The following is a 19,525-nucleotide window of genomic DNA, read 5'->3' on the forward strand; positions in this document are numbered from 1 at the left end:
CCTATCGCCGCGCCATTGTGGTGGTGGTTGGTGTTCATTCGGTTTGTCATTATGCCCTGCTTGTGTGTATTTTATTAATTTTAAGGGTATTCATGAATATTTTTACTTCAAATGTTTTAGTGGAAAATAATAACAGTGACAATAATGCGTGCCGATCCTTTTATACCAGACTAATATACATCTTTGAGTCACCACGGTAAGTTGAAATTAATGGCTGAGGTTATTTGTTGTGACATAGAGGTAGTTATAACGTATAATATGTGTAATAATTTGTCATCAACGACGATAAAATTAACTTAAATTCTAAAGATTATGTGTACTGCGAGTAGTATTTTCAATAGGCTTCAAATTCAATTATATTAATTGTATACCGATCTGCCATAAACATCGTTTATTGCTTATACAAAATAGCCATAGCAATGTCGTTTTTTAGCGTTGATCGTGTATGACAAAGAAACTTGGGATTTTTGAATATTATAACTTGTGCCTAAAATACTTGAATTATCTTCTTTACATACATATATTTAGCTTACAACCATGGTAATAATTATAGTCTACCTATATACTTCAGGACCTTTAATATCAACCCAGTAGTGCATTCTAAATAAAACAGTCTAATTATAAAATCATCTAATCATAAAAATAATAATAAGAGAAGTAATGGTTACAAACTTATATTTTCTTAAAATTATAACAGTCTAGATTTATGTGAACCTGTAACATTAAGACAGGTATACTACTTATAACCAGGCATCGGAGTTTTTGTCACATGGTAAGACTAATAGCAAGCTATGGTGTCAACATTTGCCATAAATGTAAACTCTTATTCATACTCATACTCATGATTAATTTTATTTAATATGAGAACAGATTACTAAATAGTTACTACATATATCAGTTTAATTTATTAAACCTCATTTGTTGCAATAATTTGTGACATTGTCTTTTTTGAGCTGAGTGATAGAAAAATCACAAACAGTACATTGTATAACGGACCGGTCGGGATCATATTTTAGTTCCTCATGGTTTTCTATCCAGTTCTGTATAAAGCTTGAAGTTCCAGTGGATTTCGTTTGATGAAGAATACTGTTGATATATTTTAAAATAAATGTATGTTTCAATTGGGTGAGTTGTACTTCACAACTCAAGCACACTATAGCAGATTTTTCATAGTCATATTGTAAATCGTTGTATGGCTCTATCCATGCCAAAATTGCAGCTATTTCTGGGTTAGGCATAATAATTACTTATGGAATATTCCACAACGTATTTACCACTTACAGATATAAATAACTACTACGTTTGCAATTACCAGTGATTGACACCTGACAAATACTAATCAATTCATTGGTACATGACATTAGGTCTTTCGTAGCGATGTAGTTTGTATAGTTGTATGTTAAAATAGTTGAAGTTATGAATTCATAGTGTAATAGAAAAATATTTTTTTATATAATTCGACTAAGATAATATACACGACCGGCCGCTCTAAAGGCATTTTAAGAAAAATTAAATAAATGAGTATGAGTATGAATAAGAGTTTACATTTATGGCAAATGTCGACTCCATAGCTTGCTATTAGTCTTACCATGCGACAAAAACTCCGATGCCTGCTTATAACAAACTCTGTAATTAGTTCAAATCGAAACTCAATAATAATGGATAGTTTATCGTAGTTGATTTGCTCTGCTAATTGATAAGTATAAATCTTAAATATTGTTTATGGTAGTAATTATCGTCGGGTGACAAGCAACAGTCACTAAGTACTATCAAAAAATTAAAGTAACAATGCACTTTATTACACTTGTAACACAGTTTATTGTCCAATAATTTCAATGGTGTTAGTAAGTGAATTTTGCTTGTCACCCGATGTTATGACACTTTAGCCAAAAGTACCTACAAATATAATATAAAATACTTATTCCAAAAAAAATAAACCATATATTTTAATCAGACTTGTTTACCTAGATTTCACATCTTTTCATTTACTTGTAATTTCATGATATCATGGAAACTTATAAAATTTATAAATAGGGTATTATATTATATATGTGGTATTATATTATAAACCATTCTCTTTAAAAACAATACAGAATAAAAGTGGAGATATAAGTATGTGAAGGACACATGCTAACAGCTTCTTAAGCAAGGCTTTGACTAGCAAGTATTTACAAGTGATTTATGTTGCATTTCTAACTACTAAGGTAAACTGCATTTACAAGTTTGATCAGATACCCCAATGTAGTGAAAATTGCAAGCGGAAACCTAAAGTAGAGTCTAAACGTCACACTATAACATAATTTATTTTGGTAGCATTAGCTCATTAAATTAGATCACTTGAGATTTATAGGAAAGAGAATGCCTTAATATCATAATCAGATATTTATTAACTACTAAATATTTAAAAAAAAACTTAATTCTCTAAAACTAATACTTGCTAAACAGTCTACATTCTGTGACATCATCCTATTTCCTAATGTTGTCTATTATTTTTGATTTTAGTCCTTATTTACCCCGATTTCACATGTGACTAATATTATGATATTTTATAATATAAAAAACAAACTTTATTTAACAAACACTATAAATAAGGCCTTTGCCCCGCAGTGGGACACTAAACCGGGCTAACAAAAAAAACAATCCTCAGAATGTCAAAATTAAAATTAAAGTCACACTCATCCTCATACTCATTAACCCATGGAGCGCCCTACTGTCACACATGTGATGGTAATTAGTATAGGAGTTCCATACTACGGTAATTCTGGGGCGCTCCACGGGTTAAGTAACAAACATATTTTCCCCTGCAATGATTTTGTGTAATGTCATCTTCGTCACCTTGTCTTACAGAAATTGTGGTAAATTGTAATTTTAATTAGTTCATAATTATCTCTTATGAAATGTATCTTCACACCTTCAATTGTTTATATTGTAACAATATATGTATATCAACATAGTATGTTAAACTAGGTGATTAAGAAATACAGCAAGAAGTATGAAATTATATATTAATAATTACGTTTTTATTAAAATTTGAATATTTAATTACTTCAAAGCGGATGCTGTTATGTAGCCATTCTGTTTGTCAATCTGGAAGTCATCAACAAAAGATCCCATTAGAAGACTTTGTTTTACATTATACTGAGGTTTATAATGGAACCTTTTATTTGGGACTAGGTTGCTCTGTAGCCAGCCTTTATACATATACATTTATAATATATAATATATTTGTCTCGCTGTATCAAGCGCTGGGGGCCTAGTGGTAAGAGCATGCAACTTTCAATTTGGAGGTTGCGGGTTCAAACCCCGGTTCGTACCAATAAGTTTTTCGGAAGTTATGTACGAAATATCATTTGATATTTACCAGTTGCTTTTCGGTGAAGGATAACATTGTGAGGAAACCGGACTAATACCAATAAGGCTTAGTTTACCCTCTGGGTTGGAAGGTCAAATGGCAGTCGCTTTCGTAAAAACTAGTGCCTACGTCAATTCCTGGGATTAGTTGTCCAGCGGACCCTAGGCTCCCATGAGCCGTGGCAAAATGCCTGGGTAACGCGAGGAAGAAGAAGACATATATTAAAAGGCTTATTGAAAGCTTGGTGAAATGAAACTGCAGATGTAGATCACAAACTTATGACTCAACAATTTTTTGAAGTCTATTATTTCTATGTTAAATATGATTTATTGTCTTAACTATAAATTAATTTGATTAATAAATAATATAGGACATTCTTTCACAAATTGACTAATTCAGATACCAGAGTAACTAAGTATAAAAAATAATATTGTTCTGATTCTGCAAGGCAATCAGTGAGGGGCAGAAATGGAGGCAGGTGCTCGTGCACTCGACGTGCTTCCGCTCCTGCACGAGCGCGTGGCGGCGCTGTCCGGCGGGCGCGATCGCCGCGGGGGGCCCATCATATGGTTGCCGGCCAATCCGCGCCGCGACCGTATCGCGCCTGATGACTACCGCCGACTTTTGCATTACTTGATCAGCATACCTAGGTATGTTTTATTTTATTTATTTATAACTAGCTTAGTCACGCGACGACCCCCGCAGTATGCAGTCTGTGTTATTTCCCTTCCCTCGTGGGTATATTTCAAAACAAATGCTAATAATTGGTCTGCAATGTCCAAGATATCGCGTAATTTCGATACGACCTTTGTAATCTTATGAACCGTGATAATAAATATGACGTTAAATACAGGTTGTTATCCAACCCATAGCCAAAAAATGCTTTATCATCAGATTACAATATGACACACAGGTTCGCCAGACCAGATGTTGATGTTTTCTATGGGACGAACTTTTTTTCTCGATTTCCGCGATGACGACATAGTCAATTTTGGTTCCATATGAGTTCTAATGTGCCGCAAGAAAGTTTCCACTTTTAAAATAGTAAATCTTCGGAACTTTATGAAATTTTTAGGAACTTTCGGCAACCTCTTCTCGTCACGGAATATCGCTATGGTTTGTGATTATAACAAAACTATAACAGCACTACATAGTTAAAACTCATCTAAACATCGTTTTCAGTGTATCACACATCCTTTTAAAAAACCTGCAATCATGATACAGATACAACCAATGCTTCAGACAGGCACAGAGGGATTCATATTAAAGTTTAACTTTGTATTTAGTATTCAAAACCTGTTTTAACTGAGCTTTAAACGCTTTAAATGGTTACATTGAGTTATTGTTCAGCAAAACCATATGCATCAGCTTTTTCATACTGTCAATAGACTTAATTGTTTTAATGCTCACAGATGAATCCATAGCCCCTATAAACGAAGTAGGTACTTTCAATAACAAGCTGATGTCTAATTGGTCATATCCTCAGCTACTGGCGTTGAACAATGGCTTGTTGCATTCTGAGACTGCTTTGGTCGTAATTCGATACTTCATTGTTAAAGGCTTTCCTGTAGAAAATGTTTGTTGCATCATGTAGTACAGCTTTAATAACTGACTTCTCTTTATACAAGGACCCGTCGAAACGTATTACGAGACTAACGTATTTGTAATAAGTAAGTGAAATTCTTTGAGAAATTAATTAGTAGGAAAAGTAATAAAGCTCCTGTCACAATTAAGACTGCCTTTTAAAAATTATAAAATAATTGTTACATTATTGTGAAACAAGAACTCCTTCATTGTGTAATTACGAGCCCCGATGCAAATTATTTCGTCTAGTTCCACGCAACAATTTTGTTTATTTTAATAAATTTTACACATGAACATAAAATGACCTAGTAATGGGAACCATAATAGCAATGTTTAATGTAGTTTATTTTGATCGTATAATAAAATTGCATGAGACTTTTATTGCTGAAAAAAAGGACTTTTCAAAAACGTTGTCCAAATCATATTGTCCTCTCCTACAGCACTGCTGCACGCATGGGCTCGAAACAAAATTCTCAGTATATTGGCAGAGCCCTATTGCTTTCCCTAGTAATAGCCCTTTTCACATATGTTGTAATCCTACCCGTCAATAAAAAAATGAAAAATCATTATTTTTTTTCTTTCAGTACAAACGGTATTTCTTGTATTTGGATTTAGTTATTGCAGAGTATTACCATATAAAATTAAATTACATTAGTATAAGCATTAAATATTAATTAGTAATTTTTAAACAAAAACATTATTTTTGAACAAACGCGAGAACCTCAAAAAATGGTCTCACTAGGCGAAAACATGTGCATCAGGGCTCGTAGTAATAGGGTATGTGACTCTGTTTAAAATAAATTATTTCACACCATGCATGAAATAAAGCACCAGATAATTATTAGAAAAACTTAGATAGCAGTTATTTTTAAACACAAGTTCTTTTTAATAAATCGGATAGAGATATAAAAAGTAAGTGAGTTGACTGTGACGTCATTGTGTAATGTTTCATAAAAATTCCATATTAACAAATTGTTTTGACAGTTCTAAAAAGGAAACTGATTTGACTAGTAATCCAGGAACTTTGTCGAATTTTGTAACCTGGCTCTTTTGCGTCAAATCCGGTAGTTCTGATTTTTTGCAGACTTGTTTATGATGTTGGCCCAATTAATAATCCAAGTTTGTGACTGCGAGCGCCGAACGCAACTTGTGGCTACCGGGCCAAATCAGCTTTGATTGACCTTAGAAACAATTGTGCCAACCGGCATCGCCTGAGACAAAGGTGTATACTCACTGCACTTACTTAGCCTACGAATACAAGTTCGAAAAAATTATACACTTTGAAAGGCTTTATCTCGGAAAATATTAGATGTCAGAGACAATTCTAGTATCTTATTGTAGCAAATTTAGTCTACTTTAAAAACGCCCTAGGAAGTTACTATAAAAAACTAGTACTTTAGGGTTATAATCGCCCAAATCTAAAAAAAAAGGTTTATTCGATTTTTGACAAAGTTGCGTTCGGCGCCAGAGGTCACAAACTTGGATTATTCATTGGGCCAACATCATAAACAAGTCTGCAAAAAATCAGAACTACCGGATTTGACGCAAACGCAAAATGTATAATTTTACTGTATTATAGTAGAAGAATACCCTATTAATGTAGCAGTGTTAGCGCCACTTGCACCATCCCACTAACCCGGGGTTAACTGGTTAAATCGTTAACCCAATGACAAATTGTACTGGTAAACATGGTAACTCCAGGTTTAACCAGTTAACCCCGGGCTAGTGAATGGTGCAAGTGGCCCTTACTCTAGTAGATTAATATATGTAAATAGTTGGGAACTTACAACTTATTCTTGTCATATAAAAATCATCATAACATAAACATTGGTATGAAAAAAAAATATATGAAAAAAGTTATTGTATGTCTATTTTATTTTTAGTGATGCAGTGCGGTCACATGGCTTCACAATCCTTATTGATATGAGAGGTTCTGCGTGGGCTGCAATCAAACCCATTCTAAAAGTTCTCCAAGAGCACTTCTCATCATCCGTCCATCAAGCACTAGTAGTTAAACCTGATAATTTTTGGCAAAAACAACGTACTACCATAGGAGCTCACAAGTATAAATTTGAGGTAAAGTGTCAGAATTTGTTAGTGTTTATAAAATTTTTAACTGTGATATTTAGTGTGTATTTAATATATGTTTTTCTGTTTACAGGCAGCTGTTATTAGTTTAGAAGCACTTCCTAAAGTCGTAGATAGCTCACAATTAACAACTGATTTAGATGGTACGCTTCAATACGACCACGCGCAGTGGATAGATCTGAGATTAGTAAGTATAAATTTAGTCATATGTTTCATGTATATCTCAAAAGAAAATTGAATGCATAATATGCAAACATATACTGTAAATTCTTTATGTGAAAATCCAATTTTCAACATCATATAAGGCTTAGCTAAGTATTTTTATTTTTATTTTATTTGTTAGCCTGTTGTGTCCCACTGCTGGGCAAAGGCCTCCCTCTCTTTCTTCCACGCGTCTCGTTCTATGGCAATATTAGGCCAATCTTTCCGAAAGACGTCGAGATCGTGCCGCCACCTCCTTCTAGGTCTGCCGTGCCGCCGCACTATGTTTGGTGTCCACTCGGTAGTTTTCTTGGCTAGCTAAGTAGTATATGTATTTTAGTTGTAACATTCTTAAGTTTGCTAAACTCTATTTGTAGGCATTAGAAGAGCTGATGTGGCAGGCTGGCGAGCTCCTCGACCGACTTGACGACTTGCAGGAGGATGTCGCTAGGGCAGACTTTGCGGATGACGTCACGGGCGCTCGCCGAGCCATAGACGCACATGCAGACATTAATAAACGGTTGGCCAAGGTTCCTGTGGACGAACTCGAAGCACAAGGTCAGTTATTCAGTGACAGACTAGACGGACAATTGATATATTTTTACAGGATTTATTTATGAAGATCACGCGCGACTACATGATGAATATGCCATGCCATGCCTGATTCCAAAAGTAGAATATAAGAATACTGAATCATAATGTTTGGTTGCGATAGACATAGGTATTACGTATGATTTAGTTTTGAATACTTATTAACACATTCAACACCAAGAACCCGACTGTCGGGTACACTGTTCGTAGCGACTACGCGCTACATACGACGAAACCGTGGCTACGCGCTACGAGCGTAACCCGTAGCACTTAGTGGTATTGAATGTGTTAATCATTCATAACACGAGATAGGTACTGGATTGTCTAAACGTTAAACATTACATTGATTACAATTTAATGTTGTTGCTTGTTCATAGGTTGGTTTTAAATAGTCGATTTTTTATCTGGTGTATCTGGAAACACTACGGCAGAACTACAAACAAGGGTCTACCTGCGTAATCAATTGTCTGTAACGGTCGATTGCTTCAAAAACGAGTTGATTAAGTAGGCGAATAAATCGTGGTTGTTTATATAACTTGGGTTTCAGTTCGCGTACCATCGTCGGTCATTTGTATTTCATTTCATAACTTCAGTAAGACATCGTATTTATCAGTGTAGTGTCGCGTGATGGCACCGAAAACATGTGTTTTGACTGTCTGTGGTTTTTCGAGGATGACGGTAGCAATGACGGTAAAACAATAATTTACTAGGTTTTTATGTGAAAGTGCAAGACAATTAATTGTGGATTTCAAGATGGACAAAAGGCATTCACATAATTATACAAAAACTTGTGCCAGTTGTGCCTAAAAGAAATGTGCTAATTCTCGCGTTATTTTGAGTGAATTTCGGAGTACTTTGGGATGAAAAGGGGAAAGAGATTTGGAGTTATGTCTAACGCATGGAAATCCATTTTATCAACATACTTGTAATTTTGTATGTTACTGTAAGTTGGTTTTATAATTGAACAGGCGAACGAGTTCTGCAACGCCTGGAGGCAGCCGACGCGGCGTGCTCCGAGGCAAGCGGCAGCGGCGGTGAGGCGGCTGCCTTCCACTGCGGCTCCCCCGGCGCCGTGCGCGCGCAGCTCACCGCCGTGCGCTCCGCACACGCGCACGCGCACAAGCTGTGGCAGCACAAGAAAATGCAGCTCGATCAATGCTTCCAATTGAGATTATTTGAACAAGATTGCGAAAAGATGCTCGAATGGATAGTCAACCACAGAACCGCTTTTCTCGCTACGTATGTTGAAATCGGTCGGTCATGCGCGGCCGCGAAGAGACTTCAAGAAGAACATGCAAGGTATTTAAAAAGTAGCGCATCAGCATTACTCATACATTAAATTGTAAAAAAAGTGTCTTAGATAAATGGAGCCAGTGGAAAAAGCGTGTGATTGATATTGATCGTGATTTGTTTAGATTCGCTGCGGCTTGCACGGGCGGCGGGCGGCCGAGCGTGGCGCGCGTCACGACGGCGGCGCGGCGGCTCGCGGACAAGCGCCATTACGCCGAGGCTCAGATCACGGGGCTGGCGCACCGCTTGGAGCGCGCCTACAAACAACTTTCAGCTGGTAATATCTAGATTCATTACTTAATATACAAAGAACACCATCCCATCGAGGTATCAGCGTCAATGAAATAAGACGATCAGGAATTCACTGACGTGAATTTTACTAATAGTGTACCAACTACCTACCCATATATGTACATAACACACTAGTTTTAGTACGGGAAGTAGTGTCATAAGGTGCAAATTTTGGTATCAGATGAATTCACTTAGCACAGATCTAATATACGTAAAGCTAAGCTAACTGACTCTCTGCTAAGCTAACTGACCTCATTACGTTCGGGATTCTATTGTAGAATCCATCGCTTCATTCAGGAATGTACGCCCTTGACGGAAATATATCATTTTGATCCCTTGTAACACAAACTACTATTTTATTTAACATCACAAAAATTGCATTTCTTTTTAACTTTTCATACTCTTCACAAATAACTAAGAATAATACGGATTTTGTAACAATTATACGTCTTTTTTAGTGGCCGTCAGCCGTCACGTTTCTTTATATAGTCAAGCAAGTTTATATTTGTACAGGTCTGGAAGAGCGATCAGCAGTGCTGTCACTGTCGGTGGTGTTCCACCACAAGGCGGAGGCCTACGCGTCGGCGGTTGGGGGGTGGGGCGCGCAGTGCGCGGTGGCGCTGCAGCTGGCCACGGGGCAGGCGGGCGGCGCGCCCTGCGCCGACCCGCGCGCGCTCGAGCAGCACGCCCAGCGGCATAGGCAGCTGTATGAGCACATGTGCCAGGCTTATACTGAGGTATTCAAGTACATACTGCCGCTTAACACATTCACTGCTAAGAACCCGCTATATACGTGGGCCCGTTTTGAATTGGAAATGGGGCGCTTGGCACTGAAAGTGTCAAGGTGGTCTTCATATTGTGCAAGCATAGCGTTCTCTCGCTCACATCGGGGCGGCGAGCAAATCGCATTAGTGCGATAACAGCATAAAGGCCGGTAGTGGCGGTAGCACATATTAGGGAGGCTATTAGACTATATTGTTGTGTTTGACCATACATTGATTACTACAGCGACTAGCTCAAAAAATATTTTATATTTAAATATGATGTTATCTTATCTAATTCTAATATATGGCAATGCCAGCAAATTAATGATAGTAATAATTCCAAATTAATATGATTTTTATTTCCTACAGGTTCATTCAACAAGCAAGAAACTGCTTTATCAGTTGGATCACTTAGTTCAAGTGTGCCATCAAACAGATCCCGCTGATATGGTAAACATAGGCTTTTTGTTATGCTATAGATATATTAAACCAGGATACTTTTTCCTTTAATTAATTAAAAATGTATTTTAGTTATTAAATTAAGTTGTGTTTAACACAGAGCGACGGTACCGTGAGCACTGCGGGAAGTAGTAGCGGCGACCCGGCGGCCGACTACAGTTCCGGCGCCAACCACGTCCTAGCAGTCATACACCAAATCCTGGGCCACCACAGAGCCCTCGAAGCGAGATACCACCAGGCCAGGCTCAAGCTCCACCAGAGATTAGCTCTCTTGCTATACAAGGAAGACTGCCGACAAGTATTAGATTGGCTAGCGAATCATGGCGAAGTATTCTTACAGAAGAACACGGGTATAGGAAGGAATCTCCACAAAGCTAGAGTATATCAAAAATCTCACGAACATTTTGAAAATGTTGCACAAGTAAGTAATCATTGGTTTTTATTTTATTAATAACTAAAGTTGTGTAGTCTTACCATTAAAAATAAGACATAAATAAACTCATTTGACTTTCAATCTGTGGATAACGAACTTAATCATATACTAGCGACCCGCCCCGGCTTCGCACGGGTTGACAAATTATACACCTAAACCTTCCTCAAGAATCAGTCTATTGATAGGTGAAAACCACATGAAAATCCGTTAGTAGTTTTTGAGTTATCGCGAAAATACTAACACACAAACAGACAGACGCGGCGGGGGACTTTGTTTTATAAGGTGTAGTGATCAATCTTCGAGTGGTCACTTATATTAGAAGTTCAAAAGTTACTTAACATTATGTGCTGTAATAAAAGAGATCAACTAAAGTTGTATTAACATGTAATCTGTACGTGCAGAACACGTACACGAACGCGGACAAGCTTCTGGCAGCGGCGGAGGAGCTGGCGCGGTCCGGCGAGTGCGACCCCGAGGAGGTGTTGGGCGTGGCGCGCGAGCTGGAGGCGCACGTGGCCGCGTTCGCGGCGCGCGTCGACCGCCGCCGCCGCCGGCTCGACCTCGCCGTGCTGCTCTACACACACGAGAAGGAGGCATGTACACTGAGCTGCAAATGCATGGACCCACTGGGAACAAATTGATTCATAAATTGGCTATACAATTTTGAGTCTGGAGCGGCCGAGGTGCTCAAAAATATCTGAACACGTACTCTAATACTTTGACAATAGAGACGTGTTCAGATATTTGAGAGCGCCTTGGTCGGTCCGATACATCGATGGCGACTACAATTGTACATACAAACATCACGCTGTGTGTGTAGCGCGCGAGCTGGGGGCTGGAGGTCCGACGAAAAAGGCCTGTAGTCTCCGGCTGACGCCGTGACGTAAGCTGCGCACCTGTCATACCACCTGTCATGCCATGTGGCTATTTGGTATTCGTGGGTCTGATACTGCATCGCAATAGTTGTAAAAATTACCTTACTTATTTTTTCTACTCGTCGAATGTAATTCTTGAATTAAGATTTCTTATACCAAACTGCAATTGCGTATTTTTAATGTATGGGATCCCAACTCAACTATAATATTCATTTGGATACAGTTTAGTCAACTATAATGAAATTGACCAATCACAGCTCGCCGCGATCAAGAGGACGAAACAAAACCATAGCTCAAATTAATTATTTATTTTAGGTTGTATAGTAGAAACAATTGCTTCATAAGTCAGAAACGCGCATGTGACTCCCTTAATATAGCAACATCCATAGACTACGAAAACCACTTAGCGTTGCTTGTTAGTCTCCATAGGCTACGGTGGCCAAAATCGAGAAAAACTGTCTAAAAATAACTTTTGTTGACGCGTAGAAAATGTATTGTATACAATAGTGATATAATCAAGCTTTTCAATCTCGTACCTTACTTAGACACTCGACAATATGTTTTACGATATGTCGTGAATTATGGTACAGCAGCATAAATTGCTCAGCGGGCTAAGGGTCGGTTGCACTAAACCGTCTGTCATCGAGTCATTGTTTGCAAAATTTTATTGTATGGGAAGTTCCATAGTTCACTGCTGAGTGACGTTGATCAGTAAATGTGGTTGGTGCAACTGGCCCTAAGTGTTCAAAATGTAAATGGAACCGGATAACCAATGAATAAATAAATGACCACCGAAATGACACCGGCACTGAGAGCCCGCCGATGGTCCCGGAGAGAGAGGGTACTATGGTGTAAAAAAGCTTAGGGCATTGAACTGACTTAATCCGGCACTGATGGTACGTTGTTTTGTATTTATGTTAAACGCTGATTTTAATGCAGCTCGTCCAATGGCTGGAGACGGTCCGAAGCGGAGGCGGCATGTGCGCGGCGGACGATAGCCCTGAGGCGGCGCGGCGCGCGCTCGAGCAGTGCGCGCAGCACCGCGCCGCCAGCCTCGACGCCTGCGCCGCCACCATCGCGCAGGGCGAGGCATTGCTGCAGGATCTCAGGTAACATTTGTTAATGCAGCTCGTACAATGTCTGGAGACGATTTGCAATAGCTGCAGCATGTGCGCACCGGATGCCAGCCCTGAGGCGGCGCGGCGCGCGAAGTGCCATGCACGCAGTACCGCGCCGCCACCATCGCACAGGGCGAGGCGTTGCTACAGGTTTTCAGGTAACAATCAATTAACCTCTGGAGTCCCAAGAATGTAATTTTGCCAGCCAAAAATGGACCTTGAGGATTTCAATTATGTTTGACATTTCGGACGCGATATCGCCTCCGTGGGACTCAGGGGGTTAATATTATATTAATGTGAATAGCTGCTTCCTACGACTTAGTATGTGTGGCATTTTATATCTGCTGTTCAACTTCTATAGGCGCGTTGTTATTTAAATAGTTTACAAAGTTTTAAATCTCTCATTGAAAAAAATGTTTATTTTCCATACTCACTTTCAATACTTCTTAAACCCTAGCGGGGGAGGAATTTCAAGAACTTATATATCAGCTTTCATGCTGTGTTAAAAATAGTGTACAGGAGAAATTTCTAGGATTATACCTTCCTTTATAACAGTGGTGGGCAAACTTTTTTCATGGGGGGCCAGAAAGCTTGAGAAATTTCGGAGGAGGGCCAGAATTGCAGCAAAACTGGAAATTTAAAAATTTTACGGTTTTATATAAAAGTGCAATAATTATGCTGCAATTCCGGCCTTCCTCTTGAAACTTCTCAGCTTTTTTTTTACAGCAAAATAAACAAAAATATAAATATAAATGATTCTTATACTTATTTATCTATCTATCTATATGTATTCAAATATTTTACTTCATAAAGGGTGAATCCTCAAAATATAATCATCGCAATATACAAATTATTTCAATGTATCCGCGGCGGGCCGGATAAAATGGTTTCACGGGCCGGAGTTGGCCCGCGGGCCGTACTTTGCCCACCACTGCTTTATAAAAACCATTTAAAAAAGAAATAAAAAATGAAAATATAAATCCAAATTGTGAACCGGATTTGCGCCACTAGGGTTCAGGCAAAAAACATTTATTTGATTTTGACGCGTTACGCCAGAAACGCAGAATGTCAGTTTAGCAAAAACGTAATATTCGCAGCAGGGGTATCGTCTTGGGTCGTCCCATTCGTTTTTCGTCAAGTTCTTAAATTAGTCCTATTCTGCTTTCGTCACTCATTCTACAATGAAAGCCACCGACGATTGTGATGAATGTAGAATGAGTGACGAAAGCAGAATAGGACTAATTTAAGAACTTGACGAAAAACGAATGGGACGATTCAAGACGATACCGCAGCAGGATGCCAAATTGATTTTTCACTTGACATTTTCCGGGCAAAAGTCTGTCTGTCTGTGGCATCGTAGCTCTTCAACGGAAGGGTTGATTTCGATGCGGTTTTATTTACGTAAAAGCAGGCGTGGCTCACTCCGCGATTTCGTCGCTTTGCTACAGGTAGCTAAAAGTACATCCGTACCGCCCCAATTTTGGGGAAAGCCATAAGCTGCGCGTGGCGCTGTCGCCGCCTGGCGGCCATATCTGTGCTGATCGTAACAGACGCGTTTTGTTAGAGAGTGAGTCTTCTGTACCTAGTACTATTATTTATTCTGTGGTAAAAGCGACTTTTCTTGTGGTGGTTCTGAGTTATTTCTGGTGGTTCTGAGCGGACCTGGGGAGTCGATGTTTCTAGTAAATTTGATGAAGTCACCCAATTTCGTATATCAAATGCACATTGGACAAAGATATTGGACTTGAATGTCGGGATCTGTTATGTAATACAATAATAGTGAAGTAACTTTAAACATTGTGTCAAGCGTGATATGGTTGCCTTTAATATCCCATGCAATGCAACCAATGACAGAAACTGGCCGAAGCTCGACCCATGTGGCAACGTGTTGTTCATGATGGCCAATCCAAGCACGACGATGCCTGGTTTACCTGGCTCAAAAGAAACGCTTGAGGCGCCACGAGCAGGCCTCCAACCCCCGCTCACCTAAGGGAGCATACACCTGCCGCGTGTGTGGACGAGGGATCCTCTCCCGCATAGGGATGTACAGCCACGAACGCAAGTGTCGTTACTGGGATGCTGCTAAAAAACATGTGACACAGATGAAAAGACCTATTATACTAGTAAAGTACTGTTACTTTTTATAATTACCCAAGTTTACAGTATTTTGTTTCCCCCTTATTCATAAAACGTTAAGCCTCAATTAGTTGATTAAAGTTTTATCACTTTCTTACTAATAGATTAAGACAAAAAATTAAAATCTAATTGAGACTTGTAGCGCGTTTATGAATAGTTACAGTCACACCAAACTAACTCTGCGCGGCATTTATAATGACAAAGTGAGGCAATGTCGTCATTAATGTCAAATTTGTATGAAAATATGACGTTTATAATGACACACCACAATTTGTTCTGTTCAAGTCGGAGCAATGTCGGAGCTTAGACGGACTCTAAAACGCCATTAGAATTTATATATTTTCTACTACGAGTATTAATAACTCCTTGATTTGGAGTAAAGGACGCAGGACAAGCAAAGCATAGTCAAGTGCATACATATCTATAGAAAGAATCTCATCGTAATTGGGGCCTCATCATTATCAGATCGACGCAGCCGCCTCGTAAAATGACGAACTATGGAACTAAATACATACTCGTATTCTCAATACTTAAACATTTTTATTCACCCTTTTTATAAGCGTGATTCATTTGTCTGTATGCTAGAACAGGGAACGTTGAATGCGCCCTGTCTTTCGTAGTTTTAATGAACTTCAGGCTTCATTTCTCATTTTTCTATATTATAGAAACGGTACGGAAAAAGAGATTCAGTCCGTTGAAATTATATGCTTTTAATGAACCGCAGAGTTATTGTCTGCAGCCAACGCCACCCACCCGCGCGTATTCGTGAACCTTTTGTTTCGCAGCGGCAGTGGGAAAATAACTATGTTTCCCGATCTCATTCTGTTCTCGCCGTAACGGGCGGACCCCACTTCGCAATAGGCCTGATGACAAATTTTGAAAACCCTTTTAATATCGTCGGTACACTTGTATTAGTTCCGAAAAACACTATATTTCAGTTATACTCATAAGATTTAACATAGATAATTGCATTTTATTATAGCTAGTTTAAACTTCGCGCGAAAACGCCTCGCATGCCATTTGTGACGTCATCATTTAGTTGGTGGTAGGGTGGTAGATATTGTTTACATACTTACAGTTACGAATTTCCCTTGAATCCAAATGATATTGTTAATTCAGCACCATATATTACGATTAGGGATGATAAATACATTACAAAAATGGTTACATATCAGAATACCGAAAGTTGAGTTACCTAATGTCGAATCACCTATGCTCGATTCACCTATTTTTTTAAACACCTAATGGTTTATTAACCTAAACTCATATCACCTAATGAACGAATTACCTAATGCACGTTTCACCTATAATTGTTTTACCTAAGCTCAGAATACCTATGGTCGATCTACCTAAACTTGATACACCTAATGCTTGAAATATCTAAAACCGATTTACATAATACATGAAACACCTAAAGTTGACATACCTAATGGACGATCCACCTAAAACTGATATACCTAATGAACGATATACCTAAAGTTGATTTACCTAATGGATAAAATACCAAAAACTGTTATACCTAACGAACGAAATACCTAAAGTCGATATACCTAAAGGACGGAATACCTAAAGTCGATATACCTAATCCACGTAATACCGAAAGTCGATATACCTAATGTACGATATCCCTAAAGTTGATTTACCTATTGAACGAAATACCGAAAGTTAATATACCTAATGCACGTAACACATAAAGTTGATATACCTATTAGGTACAGTAATCTGTAAAAATGTGGGTGCACAAATCGTCTCAAACATATGTCCCATAGCTCTTATGTCAGCGAATTAAGAACTATGGGACATATTTTTGAATAAGTTGGCTACAAGTGCTACAACTGTATTAAAAAGATTTATTTAATTACATGTAAACTTATTTTTTTTATCGCGTTCTAAAAAAATTATGGCCTACTATCCTAAAATTACTCTAACTACAACATTTATGGTCACAAGTTCAAACCCTTAATAAAGAAATAAACTACATATTAATACCTATTTTCTTTTTGCTGATGTTGTCAGAGTTTTTTCATCACTTTATGAAAACATTTTCCTTAAAACTCCAGCATTCAATAATAGTCACACCTGATTGAAGATATCCGAGTTTATTTTGGAATGTAGGTACCTAGATTTATGGTACCTACAATAATGTAGGTACCCTTCCTGTTTGAAGGTAGTTAGTCATAATCTTAGATAAAATTAGCTATAGGTACTTCGTTCGTTAAAACATATACCAGCCTTAGGTATTTCGTGCATTAAGTATATCGACTTTAGGTGTTACGTGCGTTAGGTATATTAGCTCTAGGTATTTCGTTCAATAGGTAAATCAACTTTAGGCATATCGTCCATTAGGTATATCGACTTTCGGTATAACATGCATTAGGTATATCGATTTTAGGTATTCCGTCCTTTAGGTATATCGACATTAGGTATTTCGTGCGTTAGGTATAACAGTTTTAGGTATTTTATCCATTAGGTAAATCAACTTTAGGTATATCGTCCATTACGTATGTCAGCTTTAGGTGTTTCATGCATTAGGTATAATAGCTTTAGGTAAAACGTTCATTAGGTGTTTCATCCATTAGGTTAATTGAGTTTAGGTATTATAAACTTAGGTCATTCAATGTTTAGGTAAAATGATCGTTAGGTAATTTAAAAATAGGTGAATCGAGCATAGGTGATTCGACATTAGGTAAATAAATTTTCGGTATTCTGATATGTAACCACAAAAATTTATCACAATAACTCATTTTACACAAAAACTCTCACACGGTTACAGTTTAAGATGAATTATTTAGATACATGTAAATTTTGAGTGAAAATCACCGAACGCCGCTTTTACTTTTTAATTTTTCATTTTTTCTAGTTACGACAGCCAACATGGCAATGATAGTTCCATTCAGCCAAATAATTAAAAAAGTTTGTTGTTGAAATATCGTATTATTTAGCATTTTATTTAAATAATAACAAATAGATATCTACTTTATATCGTGTAATAATATTTTTTGGACGTAATAAATGTTTAGTGGCGAAATAACATTTTTTTTGCACCTTTCGAACTCTTTGGTGCCCACGTATAGATTTCGGTCAATGAGGTTGTCTATGTTGCTCTAAGAAATATGTTATGGATTGATGACGTCACTGTTTGGAACGTTTCTGATTGGCGTTTCAGTAAAAATGGCCGATTGGAGAATTTTGCACTTTTATTTTATTGAATATATTAATAATCCTTTAGTTTATACTGAGATTGGGCCATTTTTTAGAATCATATTAACATATATGTTTCGTTGAAACCATTATTTCCATGATTCTTTGTTACTTGCAACAGGCCTATTATTCGAAACCTATTTAAGATGCCCATACAGACTTATCGTGAATTACCTCTGGTAAAAAGCTTAGTAATTCGTTGGTAATAAACATGCATTCCGTGTCATAATTTGTAATTTAGATGAGCTTGTTTTCAATGCGTTTAGTGTGCACGATTAGTCGCTTTAAATACATTCCTCTGTTATAAAACTTTATTTCCATGTCTGCAAAGTATTTAATGCAGCAGTTTCGAGTGAGATACAACAGAGTTAGTGCCGACGGGCTATTGCCGCGTGTCCTACTTTCTCGGAGATACTGTAGAGACGGGGTAGTGCATGGACAGTGCGATTTTCCGCAGAAAACTATCACAATAGATCACTTCTCCGCAACGTTGCGCGTATTGTGCTAACAGTCTCGCGTAGGAAAGCGGGGACTGCTGATAAGTTGTCTTACATTCGAGTGTCCTATTTAGTTCTGTTGTCAGCTTTTATGTATACTGTATACCTACTACCTGTAGTAATGTTACAAAAGAAGTTTGTTGCCGGTAACGGAATTCTATTCTATATTCGTTACGTGTACCTATGCGAAAAGGGTATTTATTGCAGATCGGGTGGCTGGCATACAACTTTTAATTTTTATTGAGAATATAATGTTGTGGGAGATAAAGTAGCGCCCGTCGCTTTGACTAAGCCTTGAACCCATTCAACAAATGCTCACGTCGCGTATCTGTTTAGTTGGATTTTAGCGTTGCCGGAGCCATATTAATATTAATACAGCATTTTCTTAAATTCTATTTTTATAATATGATTTTTTTAATGTATTGTATGTGTTTTACTTAATATGTATCTGTTACGACCCTTAGCTCATAAAAAAATGAGAGAGAGAGAGAGAGCAAATAAAACATATTTGTTAAAGTTCGAGACCTCCCTTGCAATTAGTAAAAGAGACAAAGAATACAGAAATGCATCACGTTTTGCTGTATTCAATAAATGATTGGAAACGTAGTAGCAGTGTTGGCCGTAATGGTTAATTCTAATTAAAAA

At 37.8% G+C, this 19,525-nt stretch overlaps 1 protein-coding gene across 1 annotated transcript in view; it reads left to right on the forward strand.

Moving 5' to 3' along the window:
- LOC134804909 (triple functional domain protein) overlaps window positions 1-19,525 on the forward strand; it is a 170,114-nt gene continuing 150,589 nt past the window's right edge. Inside the window, exons 1-12 of the mRNA XM_063778229.1 lie at window positions 1-196; window positions 3,801-4,002; window positions 6,820-7,012; window positions 7,098-7,211; window positions 7,603-7,783; window positions 8,785-9,115; window positions 9,232-9,383; window positions 9,911-10,134; window positions 10,531-10,611; window positions 10,721-11,041; window positions 11,455-11,646; window positions 12,868-13,037. Coding sequence (XP_063634299.1) covers window positions 3,821-4,002; window positions 6,820-7,012; window positions 7,098-7,211; window positions 7,603-7,783; window positions 8,785-9,115; window positions 9,232-9,383; window positions 9,911-10,134; window positions 10,531-10,611; window positions 10,721-11,041; window positions 11,455-11,646; window positions 12,868-13,037 — 2,141 coding nt within the window. The 5' untranslated portion in view covers window positions 1-196; window positions 3,801-3,820. The remainder of the gene's footprint in view (window positions 197-3,800; window positions 4,003-6,819; window positions 7,013-7,097; window positions 7,212-7,602; window positions 7,784-8,784; window positions 9,116-9,231; window positions 9,384-9,910; window positions 10,135-10,530; window positions 10,612-10,720; window positions 11,042-11,454; window positions 11,647-12,867; window positions 13,038-19,525) is intronic.

This window comes from Cydia splendana, chromosome Z (assembly GCF_910591565.1).
Source record: "Cydia splendana chromosome Z, ilCydSple1.2, whole genome shotgun sequence".
Taxonomy (NCBI): Eukaryota; Metazoa; Arthropoda; class Insecta; order Lepidoptera; family Tortricidae; genus Cydia; species Cydia splendana.